Source organism: Bos indicus, chromosome 5, assembly GCF_029378745.1.
Source record: "Bos indicus isolate NIAB-ARS_2022 breed Sahiwal x Tharparkar chromosome 5, NIAB-ARS_B.indTharparkar_mat_pri_1.0, whole genome shotgun sequence".
NCBI lineage: Eukaryota > Metazoa > Chordata > Mammalia > Artiodactyla > Bovidae > Bos > Bos indicus.
In genome coordinates this window covers 69,793,823-69,812,945 of record NC_091764.1, presented here as the reverse complement: position 1 = coordinate 69,812,945, position 19,123 = coordinate 69,793,823, and the positions used below count along the sequence as shown (strand labels likewise).

At 40.1% G+C, this 19,123-nt stretch overlaps 1 protein-coding gene across 2 annotated transcripts in view; it reads right to left on the bottom strand.

Moving 5' to 3' along the window:
• The window catches only part of POLR3B (RNA polymerase III subunit B), a 115,948-nt gene that overhangs the window by 54,499 nt on the left and 42,326 nt on the right, over positions 1–19,123 (bottom strand). For both annotated transcript variants that reach the window (XM_019961239.2, XM_070789655.1), the window contains 6 exons: positions 13,573–13,734; positions 10,623–10,823; positions 8,342–8,504; positions 6,944–7,097; positions 1,071–1,145; positions 420–518 (listed from right to left, as the gene is read on the bottom strand). In XM_019961239.2, coding sequence (XP_019816798.1) covers positions 420–518; positions 1,071–1,145; positions 6,944–7,097; positions 8,342–8,504; positions 10,623–10,823; positions 13,573–13,734 — 854 coding nt within the window. The remainder of the gene's footprint in view (positions 1–419; positions 519–1,070; positions 1,146–6,943; positions 7,098–8,341; positions 8,505–10,622; positions 10,824–13,572; positions 13,735–19,123) is intronic.

Here is a 19,123-nt window from a genome sequence, read left to right as displayed (position 1 = left end):
CAATATTGTACTTAAGTTTAGAGATATCTTTACAGCAAAACAACATAGGGAATTTCTGCAATGACAACAGGAATTCAGATATCCACTGACAAAATCAACCCTTAGAGATATACACACCATTACATGGCGTGATTCGTTAGTTCAATTTTTGTCAGTAATCGAAGTCAGAGAAGCAATTCCTTTTAAGAAATACACACTATGTGTAAAATGAAATGGAAGGATAATTAAATCTAAAGATTATTTTTTAGCAGTTCTGTGATACTCTTGGGATAAGCAATGGATTATGCTTCATTATACAACAGAATACTCCTAACAGTTCCTACTAAGAATACACAACAGAACTGAAGATGAAATGTAAAAAGGAGGCTGTGTCTAACATCAGAACAGGTTTAATTATGGCTGTTATGGATCCTACTTACTTATTAATTGTATGTTCATAGAGTGCGATGTTACAGTCATTTTCTTCATTCACATCTAAGTATTCAACCAGACTCTCATGTAAGAAATCTTCAAAATTCCTGAGAAAATATTGGTGAAATGGACACTTAAAAAGCATTTTACTGCCATATTTTATATGCAATAATGGAAGATATGTGCTTTCATTTAGCCTCAAAGCATTCTTCTCTCCCAAAAAGAATACACTGGGATACTTGAAACATATTATTCTTAGACCACAGTTATCACAAATCACCAAAATATTAGAAAAATCTGTGATTCTTGTTAATCTGGTCCCGCTTTTAAAAATACCTTCTGTGATTTAAAAAGTCCTATATGATGAGAGACCCAGTATCTACATCAACATAACTTTCTCCTACTACTTCATCTGTGCTGATTTACACAAACATTCTATAACCTGCATTATCTAAACTGATAAACATTTTTACTATGTCCAAGCAAGCTCACACAGAGAAAAGGTTTTTAACAGGTTGTTATATTTGGTAGAGAGGAATTAAGAGACTAAAACTGAAAATACGCTTTTCGTAAAAGCTCAGCTCAAACACCATTACTTCCGTTTAGATCCCATAAATGAGTCTTAAGGAGACTGAGAAGTTTTGCTTTTGGCTACTTACCTGTACCCCTGAGCCAGCTCTTCCATATGCTTATTTGTGACTGCAGGTTTCTGTTTCTTTACAATTATATAGGGTCTGGAAGAGAAAAGAACAGCTTTACAGCAATAGTTCAACAGAAGAATAAAACCAATAAATTCACTACAGTGAAGTGAGGGAAGCTATAGACATGCTTCTGGGTTGTCTGAAGACACCAGGTATTTTTTACAAGTGTGAGAGCACAGGGGCCTATTTTCTCTTACATATACAACAGCCCATGCACAAGCATGTGTTCACACACACAGTTACTTCGTCCAGGTATCTTTGGAAATATTTGGTTTTGAATGAGAAAGCATTTGAATGAGAAAGCAATGTGAAATAATACCTGATAAAGTCTAGCAAAAAAAAAAACCCACAACTTTAATACCTTAAATATCATATGTTTTTGTAAATGCAGCCATCATACCAAAAATGTCTTCTGATTTCATGCTGGGAATATGGAGAAGTCAGCAGTCAGAGAGAACAGTCACTGAGAAAAACAGTGGCGTTTTTAGTGAAGGTCTGATGACCGCCAGCTGTCTAGAGTGCTTTTGCTTCAGGATAAACAGGATCACAGGACGACACTAGCAGGGTACTTAAAGCTACGTACAACCAAAGAGTGGGTATGAGCTGAAGAGAATAAAGCTTTCTCACTTTGTGATTTTTAGTGATATCATGGGTTTAAGTAAGGCAGAGAGGCTCGGTCCACACGTTCTGATAGATTAACCCGTAACTGCAGTGGGAACCTGCCTTCGAGGGCTCCGCTTCCGCGAGGAAACACCGACACAAAGCACGGCGCGTGGCTTGATCGTCAAGGGCTGTTGCTATTTGGACAAGCGGTTCCTGCAGAGGAGCCAGTGGCCGGCACGCACGTGTGCACCCCACCCTCAGGTCCACGCGCCCTTCGGGACTAACGAGCACCTGGAGACAGTTAAGGGGAGGAGTTGCACGATTACAAAAGGGGGAAACAAGGTGCTGAAGATGACTGGATGCTACCTTGAAGTCCTGGCTGCTCCTCTCATCAGGGAAGCAGGAACCCCACGCTTCCCCAGGTGGGGCTGCAGTTTAGCTCAGGACAAGCGACTGAGAAGCGGTGACAGAGCAGGGATAGGCGAGGGCAGGGACTGCACTAAGCCACCTCAGTTATCTTTCACTTTATTCCAAAAATTCTACTAACTCTTCTTGCCAAATCTATGTTGGGTCATTATAAAATCACTTCTAAAAAAAGAACTAGTTTTCTTTTTAGGCTATGCCATATTATATTGGATGTAGTAAAACATCTTAAAAAAAGAGTAATCGAGAAAATGTCAGTGTTTTCCCCACCCTTAACTGGACCATGTTAGTGGCTATAAGGACCCCGTGTTTGCCTAGCACCCTACAAGGCACTTACCACACCTTGTATCAATCCTAGGAAGGCATTGTTATTTACATCTTTACTGATGAGAAAAATCAAGGCCCAGAGACATAAGTAATAAACTCAAGAGTCACATGAGTCAATAAGTGGAACATCAAGATTCAAACATGGGTATAAGCTTCAATTAGGCCTTTTTGATTGCAGAGAATAGGAACCAATGCAGGCTAATTTAAGCAAAGATGGAATTTACTAAAAACTAAGTAGAAGAAAATTTTAAGGAATTTACTAAAAGGCTCAAAACTTACTAGAAAAATAAGAATGAAATAAAAAGGTACAAGGCTCAGCTTCAGAAAGAAAAGGAGCCAAAACAGTCCCAAAGATCCAGAAAGGCAGGGGGAGTGGGCAGTCTCCTGCATGCACTGCTGCCAAGGTGAATCTGTTCTGACCACGTCTTGCTCTCAGTTATTCTCCTTGGGATTCAAGCTCTCCAAAGAGAGTCTGACTGTCCTGGCTTGCGTCATATGCCTGATCTTTGGCTGAGCAAGAGACAGCACCTGACTGACCAACCTAAGAAGACTGCCAGTGGGGAAGGGCAATCCTAAGGAAAACAAGGAGAGCGACTAGAAGGAGAAAGGGAGGCTGGACAGACATAGGCAAAGGCAGTCCAGGTTCCCAGCTGTCAGACTTGGCAGCTCCTGCCACCTCCCCAACCATTGCGAGCTCAGCGACTTGCGCCCTCACACCATCTGAGGCCCTCAAGGAGAGACTCCGGTGAACTGAGTGAAGGCCTGGGAAACAAGGTGACATCCTCAGCCGAGGTCCCTGCATACCCCCAAAGCACCAGACACCATGTCATACTGGTCTCTGTGGCCCTGTCTCTGACACAGCTGAACGAAACAGGCCTTAACATCTTCCAAGTGATTACAAGGCACCTGCTCTTCTAAGGCTCTAACGTGGTGTCATCTCTTTGTGCTGCCACGTTTTCTTTCTTGCCATTCCTGAGCCTTTTTCCTTTAAAGCAACAGTACTCAACCCCCACCTCTTTGTTTCCCCAAAGGACTTGGGCTTTTGTTTATTCTACTTAGGTTTATTTTTAGTTTATTTATTTGGCTGCACTGGGTCCTAAGTTGCAGCATGCAGGATCTAGTCCCTGACCAGGAATCAAACCCAGGCCCCCTGCATTGGGAGCTCAGAGTCTTAGCCACTGGACCACCAGGGAAGTCTGTTCAGTTCAGTTCAGTCGCTCAGTCGTGTCCGACTCTTTGCGACCCCATGAATTGCAGTACTCCAGGCCTCCCTGTCCATCACCAACTCCCAGAGTTCACCCAGACTCACGTCCATCGAGTCAGTCATGCCATCCAGCCATCTCATCCTCTGTCGTCCCCTTCTCCTCCTGCCCCCAATCCTTCCCAGCATCAGAGTCTTTTCTAATGAGTCAACTCTTCGCATGAGGTGGCCAAAGTACTGGAGTTTCAGCTTTAGCATCATTCCTTCCAAAGAACACCCAGGGCTGATCTCCTTCAGAATGGACTGGTTGGATCTCCTGGCAGTCCAAGGGACTCTCAAGAGTCTTCTCCAACACCACAGTTCAAAAGCATCAATTCTTCGGCACTCAGCTTTCTTCACAGTCCTACTCTCACATCCATACATGACCACAGGAAAAACCATAGCCTTGACTAGACGAACCTTTGTGGGCAAAGTAATGTCTCTGCTTTTGAATATGCTGTCTAGGTTGGTCATAACTTTCCTTCCAAGGAATAAGTGTCTTTTAATTTCAAGGCTGCAGTCACCATCTGCAGTGATTTTGGAGCCCAAATAAATAAAGTCTGACACTGCTTCCACTCTTTCCCCATCTATTTCCCATGAAGTGACGGGACCGGATGCCGTGATCTTCGTTTTCTGAATGTTGAGCTTTAAGCCAACTTTTTCACTCTCCACTTTCACTCTCAAGAGGCTTTTTAGTTCCTCTTCACTTTCTGCCATAAGGGTGGTGTCATCTGCATATCTGAGGTTATTGATATTTCTCCCGGCAATCTTGATTCTAGCGGACTTTTCTTCAAGTCCAGCGTTTCTCATGATGTACTCTGCATATAAGTTAAATAAACAGGGTGACAATATACAGCCTTGACGTACTCCTTTTCCTATTTGGAACCAGTCTGTTGTTCCACGTCCAGTTCTAACTGTTGCTTCCTGACCTGCACACAAATTTCTCAAGAGGCAGATCAGGTGGTCTGGTATTCCCATCTCTTGAAGAATTTTCCACAGTTGATTGTGATCCACACAGTCAAAAGCTCTGGCATAGTCAATAAAGCAGAAATAGATGTTTTTCTGGAACTATCTAGCCTTTTTGATGATCCAGCGGATGTTGGCAATTTGATTTCTGGTTCCTCTGCCTTTTCTAAAACCAGTTTGAACATCTGGAAGTTCACGGTTCACATATTGCTGAAGCCTGGCTTGAAGAATTTTGAGCATTACTTTACTAGCGTGTGAGATGAGTCCAACTGTGCGGTAGTTTGAGCATTCTTTGGCATTGCCTTTCTTTAGGATTAGAATGAAAACTGACCTTTTCCAGGCCTGTGGCCACTGCTGAGCTTTCCAAATTTACTGGCATATTGAGTGCAGCACTTTCACAGCATCATCTTTCAGGATTTGAAATAGCTCCACTGGAATTCCATCACCTCCGCTAGCTTTGTTCGTAGTGATGCTTTCTAAGGCCCACTTGATTTCACATTCCAGGATGTTGGCTCTAGGTCAGTGATCACACCATCGTGATTATCTGGATCATGAAGATCTTTTTTGTACAGTTCTTCTGTGTATTCTTGCCACCTCTTCTTGATATCTTCTGCTTCTGTTAGCTCCATACCATTTCTGTCCTTTATTGAGCCCATCTTTGCAGGAAATGTTCCCTTGGTATCTTTAATCTTGAAGAGATCTCTAGCCTTTCCCATTCTGTTGTTTTCTTCTTTCTTTGCATTGATCGCTGAAGAAGGCTTTCTTATCTCTTCTTTCTATTCTTTGGAACTCTGCATTCAGATGCTTATATCTTTCCTTTTCTCCTTTGCTTTTCGCTTCTCTTCTTTCCACAGCTATTTGTAAGGCCTCCCCAGACAGCCATTTTGCTTTTTTGCATTTCTTTTCCATGGGGATGGTCTTGATCCCTGTCTCCTGTACAACATCACGAACCTCAGTCCATAGTTCATCAGGCATTCTATCTATCAGATCTAGGCCCTTAAATCTACTTCTCACTTCCACTGTATAATCATAAGGGATTTGATTTAGGTCATACCTGAATGGTCCAGTGGTTTTCCCTACTTTATTCAATTTAAGTCTGAATTTGGCAATAAGGACTTCAGCATCCTTTAAAGCTCAGATCAGAGCACCAGAATAGAGTGGGTAAAATCAGGATTACTGGAGTAAAATGAATTCTAAGAACTTTCCAGTAAAAAACAGTCTCCACCACCATCTGGCTTTGGGTAATTTAGTCTCACCAAATTCCAGTACCTCATTTGTTAAATGAAAATAATAATCCAACCTCATAGGGTTGAATGTGGTTAAAGCCTTACAAACAGAGCAGAAGGCAATGGCACCCCACTCCAGTACTCTTGCCTGGAAAAACCCATGGACGGAGGAGCCTGGTGGGCTGCAGTCCATGGGGTCGCACAGAGTCGGACACGACTGAGTGACTTCACTTTCACTTTTCACTTTCATACACTGGAGAAGGAAATGGCAACCCACTCCAGTGTTCTTGCCTGGAGAATCCCAGGGATGGGGGAGCCTGGTGGGCTGCTGTCTATGGGGTCGCACAGAGTCGGACACGACTGAAGCGACTTAGCAGTAGCAGCATAATGGCTAGCACTTACTACTCACATCAGTTCAGTTCAGTCGCTCAGTCGTGTCCAACTCTTTGCGACCCCATGAATTGCAGCACACCAGGCCTCCCTGTCCATCACCAACTCCCGGCGTTCACCCAAACTCATGTCCATCGAGTCAGTGATGCCATCCAGCCACCTCATCCTCTGTCGTCCCCTTCTCCTGCCCCCAATCCCTCCCAGCATCAGGGTCTTTTCCAATGAGTCAACTCTTCGCATGAGGTGGCCAAAGTATTGGAGTCTCAGCTTCAGCATCAGTCCTTCCAATGAACACCCAGGACTGATCTCCTTTAGGATGGACTGGTTGGATCTTGCAGTCCAAGGGACTCTCAAGAGTCTTCTCTAACACCACAGTTCAAAAGCATCAATTCTTTGGCGCTCAGCTCTCTTCACAGTTGGTTGTTATTACTAATGATTTCTGCCTTTCCCAGCAGACTGAGTTCTCTGAGGGCAGAGATTGACTCCCATTAATCTCTGCATCCCCAGTAGCCAATATGCATATTCATGAAGTGTTTGCTAACTGAATTAAATTTATCTTAACAATGAAAAAGGTTAAAGCAACTTTTAAAATAAAAACAAGTCCCTTTCCTTCAAAAGTAAATAAAGAGATCTTAACTATTTCCAGCCACACCTACCTGCACAGCCTTCCTCCATCAGAGGAAATATAGACACATCGATCTGTCAAATTTGTTGAGATGGAAACAAACTCATTGATATAGCCTGCTCTTCGCATCAGTCGAAAGGTATTCACCAGCTTCTTGTGATCTCGAATGACACCCAGGATGTTACCTAAACAGAAATAAGAATGTTCAAGATTGAAATAAAAAATACATCGAATGGACTTAAAATATCTACTCAATAAAAACAATAACCAGCAGTGAGCAGTCATTTGGAAATACTGTTACTAAGGCTGCAGCCAGTCCACAAGGCTGGAGAAAGCAACAGAGTGGAGGGGTTGAGGGGTCAAGGGCAGTCCAGGGGACTCAAAACCAGAGCTGGCCCTACCACATGCTGAGTGCATATCGCTGGTGAAGTCAGTCTGTCTCCTTATCTGTCAGCACTGTGCAGGGCCATGAACTTGGGCTCCAGAGCCCTGGAGTTGAACCCTGGCTCTATCATTCCACTGTGTTCATGTGAGGATTAAATGAGCTGATCTCCTGTAAAGTACTTAGAACTGGACACAGCACTGAGTAATTGCTATCATGAAGCTGCTATTGTTGTCATTATCTGAGAGATGAAGAGAACAGACTTGGGCTCCCAGGGTGAGTGGGAGGATTCAGGGAGGTACTGGGTGAATGTGGCGGATAAGGTCACATTCAGTGTGAGCTGCCAGAATTCACTGACCAGGCAGGCAGTGAACGGCCCCGTTTCCTTCCTACCAGCGTAACAGTAAATGGCGAAGCCCTCCCAGAGCAGGAAGGAGGGGGAGAAGATGTGGGGCCTGAGGTGAGGACGAGCACGTGCAGCACCCCAGGCAGGGGACAGACACCCAGGCCACCAAGCCACACCTGCTGCAGCGTCTCTGGGGGACCCTGAGGGGATGGGGAGGGTGTGAGACAGCAGCACATGGAGATGGAGCGGAAGGAAGGGGACCCTCCTGCAGAGCCTGCTGACACTCACTCACTCAGTGGCTGAAGACAAGTCATCTCACTCTAAGGGCTGACCTGATTATTTCTGCAAAACACCTCACATATTTAACTTGAACTTAAGAATATCATGTTGAACCTCGTTCCACTGAGGATACACTGGCAGCTGCCACAGGGTCTCTGCACCTTTACCTTTAGCTCTGACAGCCAAATCATCTCAGAACCTGGGTGACCCAGTCAATGGAAGAAGTGTTTGTTACCATTTTTTCTACCTTTCAGTTAAGGCCAACCTGGATCCAGAACTAAGGTATATTTAGGGAGTAGAGCTCAGTGGCAGAGAATTTGACTGCAGAATTAAAAGTATATTTGTGCTTTAAATACATAGTCAATTCCTTCCCCTTCCCCCACAGATTGTTTAGGATCAACATGCCTCCCCAACAGACTCACCATTGAGGAAGACGAGAAACACATTTGGGTAAGAGAGCTCTTCCCCACACAATAAGTTCACATCTTCTACTCCCAAGTTACTGGCTAATTTGACAATGGGTCCATCTTCCATGTCAGTCGTGATGTGTGTCATAAGGGCCAAGTTTTTAACCAAACCACATGCCTAAAAAACAAAAGATAGTCATGTCTAAGGATGAACACGAACAACACAAAATACGGTCTGTGTCTGAATATAGCTCACCACTCTGCTGGCAACAAGGCACAGAAGTAAGTGCAGCCTCACAGGGAACACTTCGGAGGTTCATACAAAGCCTGAAGGAGGCACCTACCCTTTATTTCAGAGGAACTGATACTAAAGTCACAAGCAAGGATATAAATATAGATTTAGCCACAGAAATGCTCAGTACTATTTGAACTGGAAATGATGATGGCATTATAAATGTCCCCTCCCCAAAGAAACTGATTTACCTAAATTTTTATTTCCCAACAATAGTATATCATAGTCATTTAGATGATGTTGTGTAAAAAGAGTAAAGAAAAACACTGATAATTGTGAACACATGAACATAAAACTTCTGGCCTGAAATAAGAGTGAGTCTGCAAAATAACTGGCCAGTACTCTATAAGCTTCTTGGTCTTAAAAAATAAAGAAAGGCTGAACAAACTGCTCCAGATTAAGAGACTAAGGAAACTTGACAACTGAAAGTGCAATCTTGGGATCAGAAAAAACAGGACGATTGGCAAAATCTGAATAAGGTCTAGAGACTACAATACTGTTACCAATGCTAATTTCATGAGGTTGATAAATATAATTACATACTATAGTTACATAAGACATCACATTTAGGGAATCTAGGTGAACGATCATGGAAACTCTCTGCACTACTTTTGGAATTTTTTTGGTATATCTAAAATTATTCCAAAGTAAAAAGGAGATGAAAAAACATTCTTTTAAACTTCTACACAACCCATGAAAAAAATTTAAAGCAAACATAAAGAAGGACTTAATACAACAAATTAAGAAAAAAAAAGCCACTTGAGACACATGTGATATTTAAAGATTACATCTTTAATTCTTAAAAACCATCTTTTGTAGTGATACACAAAACAGTTTCTTTATGAGATTAGCTGAAGCAAGCTCTGGGGAACTTGGTGTCCCAAAGCTCAAGATGTATATACTAGGCAAATTTGACAAGCAGCACAATTTTAGCATGACTTTCCATATGGTTTAAAATAAATTAGGAGAAAAATGATAATTTCTAAAAATTATAACCCTGTATAGACTTCTATTTTTCACCTCTCCCAAGTCATAACAAATTCCTATACTTCGAAACATACATCTTTTACTTGTCCTAATTAAGTAATTTATTCATTCAGCATATATTTATGGGACCTCTACTCAGAATGAGGCTCTGGACTGAGGAGCCTGGGATACAATGGTGAACCTAACATGGTTCCTTCCACCAGACGTTTACAAGTTAGAAGGAATAAGATCAAGTGAAACCAATGATAGCTAACAAAAAGGAGAAAGAGCCATGACACAGGAAGTAGCTGGTGTCTTGATGTAAACCAATTTCAACTCCTTGGTTTAGTGTTTAGGTAACTGCTTACATTTCCTATATAAGTAAGCAGGAATCCACTTTAAGTCTTGGACTGTATGCTTCTGGATGGCTGCAGCTATGACTTTAACGTCCTCTAAGAAGAGTCAAGGAAAATAAGGAGTTGTTTAAAAAGAGCTCCTCGTGAGCAAAGGTGATGAGTCTCCCAATTTTCCTTCCTATTCTTATCCCTTATTCACTGAGTGGTTTGACTCTTGGGATAAAATAAAACAAGCAAGAAAATTTGGCCCATATGTCTCTTTAGGTGAGAAAAGAAAGTAAAAGTGTTACTCAGTCGTGTCTGAGTCTTGTGCAACCCCTGGACTGTACCCTGCCAGGCTTCTCTGTCCATGGAATTCTCCAGGCAAGAATACTACAGTGGGTGGCCATACCCTTCTCCAGGACACTGTACCAACCCAAGGATGAACCCAGGTCTCCCGTATTGCAGGCGGATTCTTTACCTCTGGGCCACCAGGGAATCCCCTCTTTAGGTGAGCTATTAATAGTAAATCAAAGGCTTCTGGAGGTACTGTTTGGGAATGACACTGATGTTCTCACAGGCTGCATCAACACTTCTCTGACAGATAAATGGCTGACCCCAGAGAGGATACAGCCTGGGGGGAACGGGACAGGAGCAGAACAGCCATTACCTCTGACACAGTGGAGACCCTCAGGGACCTTACCTCTCCTTCAGGAGTGTCTGAAGGGCACAGCATGCCCCACTGCGATGGCTGGAGGGATCGAGGACCACTCACTTTTCTTGTTTTCTCGAACTGGGAAGAGATTCTCGTCATCATCCCCAGTGCGGATATATATGACAAGCGAGACAGCACCTGAGTCACACCCTGGCGATCCATTTTAAATCTCTTTAGAGACCAATTGCCCTGAAGAGAGAGGAGAGACATGAGACTACCCCGGACCGCTCGTGCTGCCTGACACCCTGAAGTCATTCTGAGAGGCTCTGCACAGGAACTGCTTATTTGTGAAATTAGAGTCATGATATATATTCAGAAATCAAAAATCACAATTAAAATCTAGCCAAGTTACTCACTGGGGTTTTATAGGAATTTAAGGAATATTACCTATATCTAGCAACCAACCTCAGAATGGTTCAATGGATTGACATTATCACATCAGAGCAGGTATTTCCTAAAGAACTAATTACATTCTGAACAAGCCAGTTCAACCAGAGATTTTCACTGGAAGCAATAAGCTAACTAATAGAATACTACCAATTTCTACACATATTTAAGGTAAAATGAGCCTGAAGCTCAAAGAGATAATTTCATGTTGGAATGTGCCGTTATCTGGATGCCTTCCAAAATTAGTTTTAATTAGAGAAAAATATAGCAAGAGAAAAAAAAAGACTCTAATAGCAGTTATCAGGGAAAATGAATAAGTATAGGCTTCTTAATCAAGGATAAAAATTACACATATTCACATTAATAAATATATCTTCTTTGGTTATCATGTCAATCTTAAAATAGATTTATATGAAATAAATCTTAAGCCTTAAATTTACTTTACTTCAAATGCATTAGAAGTACTGAAATACATTAAATATATTATTTTACAGAAGCATTAATTGTACACATTAAATATTCTCAAGGATAATTTAAAGATCAAGGTTAGGAATCAAATTTTCAACTCATGGTAACATGAATCAACAGAAAACAGTATGCAAAGAAAAAACAAAGTAGAAAATAAAATGTCAAAAAATGATTGATTCAATATTTCTGATTCAAAAGGGAAAAAACTTAAACCTGCTAAACAGTGGTTCTTCATTTTCCTTTTGATAATCTAATGAAAGCTATGACTGTTCTCTTGAGAAAAATGCACACAGGACCACAAATACAAATTTTTAATTCAATTTCAGGGGCGGATTCCCAGATACCAGATTAAAATCCTTCCTAGTAGAAAAATTCATCTGTCTGAATTTAAATATGTGACTTCAGAGGAGCTCCTCACAAACTAAAGTTTAGTCACTATTACAGTGAAGATCTATCACTTCAAAAACTTGAGTTTTGATAGAGTGGAAAAAAAGCTAAAACCTAGGAAGAAACAATGCATTACAAAGCAGAGAAACAGAGCAAACACGTTTATCTCACAAGTTAACTCCTCATACTGCTCAGTTAACTCCTTGTATGCTTTGAATGAGAATGAACCTAGTGAACTGACTTATGACCAAGAAGAGCAAGGAAGATACACAAACATTCAGCAGAGAACTAAGCAGCTGCTGGCAAATAAGAAGTAGATGGGGATGAAGTCAAGACATTCAGCAAGATAATTTGTTCCAATATTCTTTTTTTTAAAAAGGGAGAGAGGAGAAACAGACAAAGGGCTAAAACTGCTCCTCTGAGAAAATTTATTTGTTGAAAATATTCTACATATGACAACACTCACAATTTTTAAGATTTTTTTATGGTGACCACCTTTAAGGCTTTATTGAATTTGTTACAATATTGCTTCTGTTCTATATTTTTTGTTTTTTGGCTACTAGACATGTGGGATCTTAGGTCCCTGACCAGGAGTTGAACTCAGACCCTCTGTCCTGGAAGGTGAAGTCTCAACAATGGAACCCATCTTTTTCCAGTTGCCTACAGATTGGTGTTCACCCACAACAAGGCCCACTACTGATTTTCCTAATAAGCAGTCTGCTCCCAGAGTTAATAAGGTGTCATTGGGGGCAATACAACTACTCAAAACAGCTATTCTGACCTGAAAATAAAGCGTCAGAAAGCAAGGAAAAGTCACTCTAACAAAGTGTGTTTGAGTGCTCTTTGGAGGCTTCTTTTCAAATATCCAGGAATCTACTTCCAGACAAGTTTGGGCCTCACGACTGTGACGGGCCCAGAGAGGCACAGAGGCCAGGCCGCCTCCAGTCTGGATGGACCTGTCACAGTGGGGGCTGCTCACACAGACCTGCTGCACATTTCTCAAGTCAGACAGGGCGGCAAGTCAGCTGCTGATATACTCTTCTTTTGTTGGGACCAAATCCCATCCATAAAACTAATTTTATGTCTGGCATACAAAACGTGAACCAGACTTTATCAGATAGACCTATAGATGTTACGCTTTAAGAAAGGGAGCAAAAACCTATCTGATAACCCCTGATGAACAGCCAGAGGCCCTGAATACACAGCAGCTGCTGAGGCCTGAATTCACTGCTCACATGAGAACAGCTGAGAGCCCTTTGAGGACTATGAACCTACAGTGCAATGAAACGTTTTACAATGTTTCGGACAAAAGTTGTCATTAGTAAACCTACTTGCAATATGTCAGCTTTATTACAGAAAAAATGGGGTAAAGTATCCATTGAAAGAATGGTTATTAATGGTTAAACTGAAAGATTTTTTCCTTTATGGAAGAGTGTATCTATTTCCTTATTGCCTCAGTAAATTGTAACAGGAAATATACTTTGGCAATACAGTCATATAGCAGCAAAATTTCTACTGATTTCAACTGCAGATATTTCAAAGAAGAAAATTTGTGACTTGTAGCATCCTCAAATAAATATACATGTGTATTATAAATTTTTTTTTCCCCACCTAGATTCTCAAAATACTTTAAATTTCCCACTGAACAGATGTACAAATAAGTTACAAAACTCTGCCCGAGGGATCAAAGACTTACAGTTGAAATGGCATTCACCATGCCATTGGTAATCTGGTCCTGACGCATGTGTTTCACGACATCAAACTGGGCTGCTCTTTGTTTAGGAATCACCTGATCTGCAATCTTCTTCATTTCAGAATTAAATTTTTTGAACAAATCTTCAAAAAGAAGAGATAAAAGCTAAAGAAAAAAAAAAGTATATGGTAAACTTTCAAAATGCATCACTAGCTTATTTACTACATTTTAGGTCTTTATTAAACTTTGCTTAAAAAAACTGATGGAAAAACTGCTTAAAACTGGGGAAAACACATTTTAAAAATTCAACATGATAAACATGTACTTATATATGTACTTATCACTATGCTTGGTGTTGAAAATACAAGTGAAGATGATGACATAATCCCTGCATTCAAAGACATTTAGACCAGCCACTCCCAGACTAAGTTTCCACTGACCTAATTTTTAACTTCACAAATAAAGGCTATTAAAACCCACAAAAGATCAGGGGAGAAGAATTAATATTAAAAATTCTGCCAGCACCAAGGATGGGTGCCATTTGAACCTTCCTGCATCACTGGTAAAAATGGAACTGGTATAACTACTAACAACCAGTTTGTAGTTTCTGCCCATCCCTAGGCCCCAAAGTTCCTCTCATAAGGACATCCTCTATAGCCATGGTTCTCAAACTTTAACCTGCATGTAATCACATTGAGGGATTATTAAAACACAAATTGCTGGCCACACCCCTCTGGTATATGCTTCCATAAGTCTACGGTAGAACCCAAGAATTTTCATTTCTAACAAGTTCTAGGAATGCCACTGTTGCTGGTGGGGGAAGGGTACCCCTGAGAATCACTACCCTACAGAAATGTCTTTATGTGCATCACAGTACATATACAAGATGTTCAAAGCAGCACTATTTGTATCAGTTAAAAACTGGATACCATAAAAACACTATTTAGTTAGACAAATTGTAGTATATTCATATAACAGAATACTACAGAGCATTGAAAATGGACAAAAAAATAACTGGCCACAAAATCAAGGCTAAATCTTTTTTTTTTTTTTACGGCTAAATCTTAAAAATATAATATCGAGTGAAAGAAGCCAGACCCAAAAGAATATATATGATGTGACTCTATATAGGGTTCAAAACCCAGCACAATAATCAGCTATATTGTTTAGGAAGGATAACTAGCAGGCAAAATGAAAAGGAAAGACACAAACACCATAAAAATCAGGTTGGAGATTACACCTTGGAGGGGAAGGGGAAAGCTTAAGAAAGATTTTGCAAGTTCTGCTTCCACCTAGAATGCAGAAAGCCACAAGACAACATCCTTCCCAAACTGATAACCTTTTTTAAAAAAGATGAATCTACAAAATCATAAAACTTCTTGACTCTAACCAAGAGGTAAGTTGTAAGGCAACCAGGGGAACTAAACTGCAAAGGCGTCAAGCCTCTCTAAGGAGAGATGGGACACGTGACAGAGCAGGAGTGTGCCGTAAAAGAGGACATCAGCTAAAATGTTCAGGACTGCTACAATGCCAAACGTGAGTTATCCCGAAAGCTTAGAATTCTTCCTCACTCCAGACACGACAGGATCCACACTTGCAAGTTCATTCCACGAATGCTCAGGAAAGACTGGAAGGAGAAAGAAGACCTGAGAATGACCCCTTTGTTGCAACAAGCAACAAAACTCTATCTACTTCCCTGGACTTCCTCTTACATGAGAAGAAACCCTTAAGTCACTGGAGAAAAGGCAGGAAACCCTTCTGCCGAGGATCCCAGGCAAAGGTAACTCACACTGAGAGAGGCGTAGAAGCAAAACCAAAAAAGGTCCAGTTTTTTCAAAGATAGACAGACACACACAGAATACATACTGAAAAAAAGGAATTTAAGAGACATCAACTGAATGCAATATGTGAAACATGTTTGGATTCTATTTGAATAATCCTACTTTAAACAACAATATAAAGAAATCAGGGAAATCTGAATATATAATATTCAAATTTGATGAGTGATGATATTGATGCTTAATGACATTAAGCAATTTATTCTTTAAAAATTTTATGTGTGAAAATGATGTTATGATTTTTAAAAATTATATCTTTTAGAGACACATTTTTAAGTACTTATACAATGTGATTTGATTATTTGAAATGCTAAAATGATTTGATGGTTTGGATTTGTTTAAACAACTGAATTTGTGGAATGGGGGGAGTAGGAAAAGAGTTGAAGAGGACATAGATAAAACCAGATTAACTTCTATTGATGATAGCCAAAGATGTGTGATTAAAACATGGAAGCTAATTTTTATATAGGTTTGAGGTTTTTCTTATTAATATTTATATTACAAATATCTACCAAAATAAACCCCTAACATACTAAGGAGTAAGTCTAACAAAAGAGGTGCAAAGCTTTCATGGAGAAAATTACAAATCTTTATTGAAAGACATCAAAGAAAACCTAAACGAAGAAAATATTCATGGATGAGAAGACTATTTTAAGATTACTAGTTTTCCCCAAATTGATTTACAATTCCAGTGCAACTAATCAAAATCCCCAGGTTTTTAATGAAAATGGAGGCTAACTCTAAAATTAATATGGAAAAGCTAAGACTCTAGAGCAGACAGACAATCCTGAAAAAGAAGGCAAGTGAACTGATTAATGTATAGATAAACTTACCAATCAACAGAACAAAAAGTCCAGAAATATAACAACACATATATTAAAATTCGTTATATGGTAAAGACATTTTATTTTAGCATTTAGCATTTTAGATCTGTAAGGAAATGAAAGACTACAAATAAATGATGCTAGGAAAATCAGTTATTCATTTCATGGATGCTTGGGGCTGGTGCACTGGGACTACCCAGAGGGATGGTATGGGAAGGGAACAGGAAGGAGGGTTCAGGATGGGGAACACATGTATGCCTGCGGCAGATTCATTTTGATATATGGCAGAACCAATACAATATTGTAAAGTTTAAAAATAAAATAAAATTTAAAAAGAAAAAAAAATTAAAAAACAAAACAAAACAAAAAAAAAACAAATGAAACTCCTTTCCTTACTTCACTCTACACACAAAAATCCATTCCAGATAGACTAAAGAACAAATAACAAAGGCATAAGTTTAAAGTATAAGAAGTACAACTGAAAAGAAGAAAGGACTGACAAAATTGAATGCAATTAAAATGACAAACTTCTATAATTAAAAGATCCCATAATAGTAAAAAAAAATACAAACTGGAAGAAGATACCAGCAACACATGTAACTCATAAAAAACTGGATCCAAAGTACACCCATATAATCTTAAAATTAAGGAAAATACAAACAACCCAAAAGATATTTAAGAAAAAAGCAGAAATGATCAATAAGTACATGAAACATAAAGACTCAACTTCATTAGCAATGAAGGAAATGCAAATTAAGCCCACAAGGAGATAGCACTTTGCATCCACTGCTGCTGCTACTGCTAAGTCGCTTCAGTCATGTCCGACTCTGTGTGACCCCAGAGACAGCAGCCCACCAGGCTCCCCTGTCCCTGGGATTCTCCAGGCAAGAACACTGGAGTGGGTTGCCATTTCCTTCTCCAATGCATGAAAGTGAAAAGTGAAAGTGAAGTTGCTCAGTTGTGTCCAACTCTTAGCAACCCCATGGACTGCAGCCCACCAGGCTCCTCCGTCCATGGGATTTTCCAGGCAAGAGTACTGGAGTGGGGTGCCATTGCCTTCTCCATTGCACCCACTAGACAAGACTAAAATTTTTCAACTTTCACACTAAGTCACGGGATAGAGACCATCAGGTCTTACATACAATGCAATGTACAAATACTTGGGAAACTAGTTTGACACTCTTCAGTTAAGCTGAAGGTTTAACTCGATTCCATGACTGGACAATCCGATTTGCAGAAACTCTTTCATAGAGAAAATATGAATAAGAAGGTTAATTTTTTAAAAAAAGAAAACTCATACAATAGCCTTGATAAGTAGGATGGATAAAGGGTTATTTATCATTTGTATCATACCTTTACACATTGAATGTGAAGGTGAAATACAGTGACATGAAACAATATAGATGAATCTTTAAAGCAATGTTAAGTGAAGAAAAAAGTTGCAAAAGAATGTATATGATACGAATCTATTCTTATAAAACTCAAACATACAAAAATAATACTGAGCTCTTAGACTGGAAGAATCAATACTGTTAACAACCATACTACCCAAGGCAAACTATAGATGCAGTGCAATCCCTACCAAATTACGAATGGCAATTTTCAGAGACCCAGAACCAGTAATTTTAAAACTTGTATGGAAACAAGATCCCAAATAGCCAAAACAATCCTAAGGGAACTTCCCTGGTGGTCCAGTGGTTAAGAATTCACCTGAGAATGCAGGGGGCATGGGCTCAATCCCTGGTCCAGAAGATCCCACATGCTGAGGAGCAACCAAGCCCGCATATCTGGACTCCATACTCCACAAGAGAAACCACCATGATGAGAAGCCCATGCACTGCAAGTGGAGAGCAGCCCTACTCACCACAACTAGAGAAAGACTGTGTGCAGCAGAGAGACCCAGTGCAGCCAAAAATAAAAATTTTAAAGAAATCTTTATTTAAAAAATATGGGGCTTCCATTGTAGCTCAGTCAGTAAAGAAGCTGCCTGCAATGGAAGAGACCTGGGTTCAATTCCTGGGTCAGGAAGATCCCAATGAGAAGGAAATGGCAACCTACTCTAGTATTCTTGCCTGGAGAATCCCACGGACAGAGGAACCTGGCAGGCTACAGTCCATGGGGTCACAACAGTCAGACACAACTTAGCAACTAAATCATCACATTTAAAGAGAGAAACTTTTGAACTGTTTTAATAAAAAACAATGTTGAGAAAGAACAGAGCTGAAGGGATCAGACGCCCTGAATTCAGACTATACTACAAAGCTACAATAATCAAAACAGTATGGCACTAGCATAAAAAACAGAGATCATTGGAATAGAACAGAAAGCCCAGAAATAAACCCACACGCTTATGGCCAATTAATTTATGACAAAGGAAGCAAGAATACACAATAGGGGAACTTCCCTGGCAGTCCAGTGGTTATGCTTCCAGACTTCCAGTGCAAGGGGTGTGGGTTTGATCCCTGGTGGGTGCACTAAGATCCCATATGTCATGCAGTGCAGCCAAACATATTTAAGAACACACAGTGGAGAAAAAACAGTCTTTTCAATAAGTTGTGTTGGGAAAACAGGACAGGTGCATGTAAAAGAATGAAATTAAAACATTCTACACATAAGTGATATCATACGATAGTTGTTTTCTCTGTCCGACTTACTTCACTCAGTATGATACACGTGGAATCTAAAATAATGGTACAAATGAACCTGTTTACAAAATAGAAATACAGTCACAGATGCAGAAAACAAACTTAAGGTTACCAAAAAGGAAAGGGTGGGGAGAGGATAAATTAGGAGCTACGATTAACAGATACAGACTCAATATATAAAACAGATAAACAACAAGGACCTGCTGTATAGCACAGGGAATTATATGCAGTATCTTGTAATAACCTA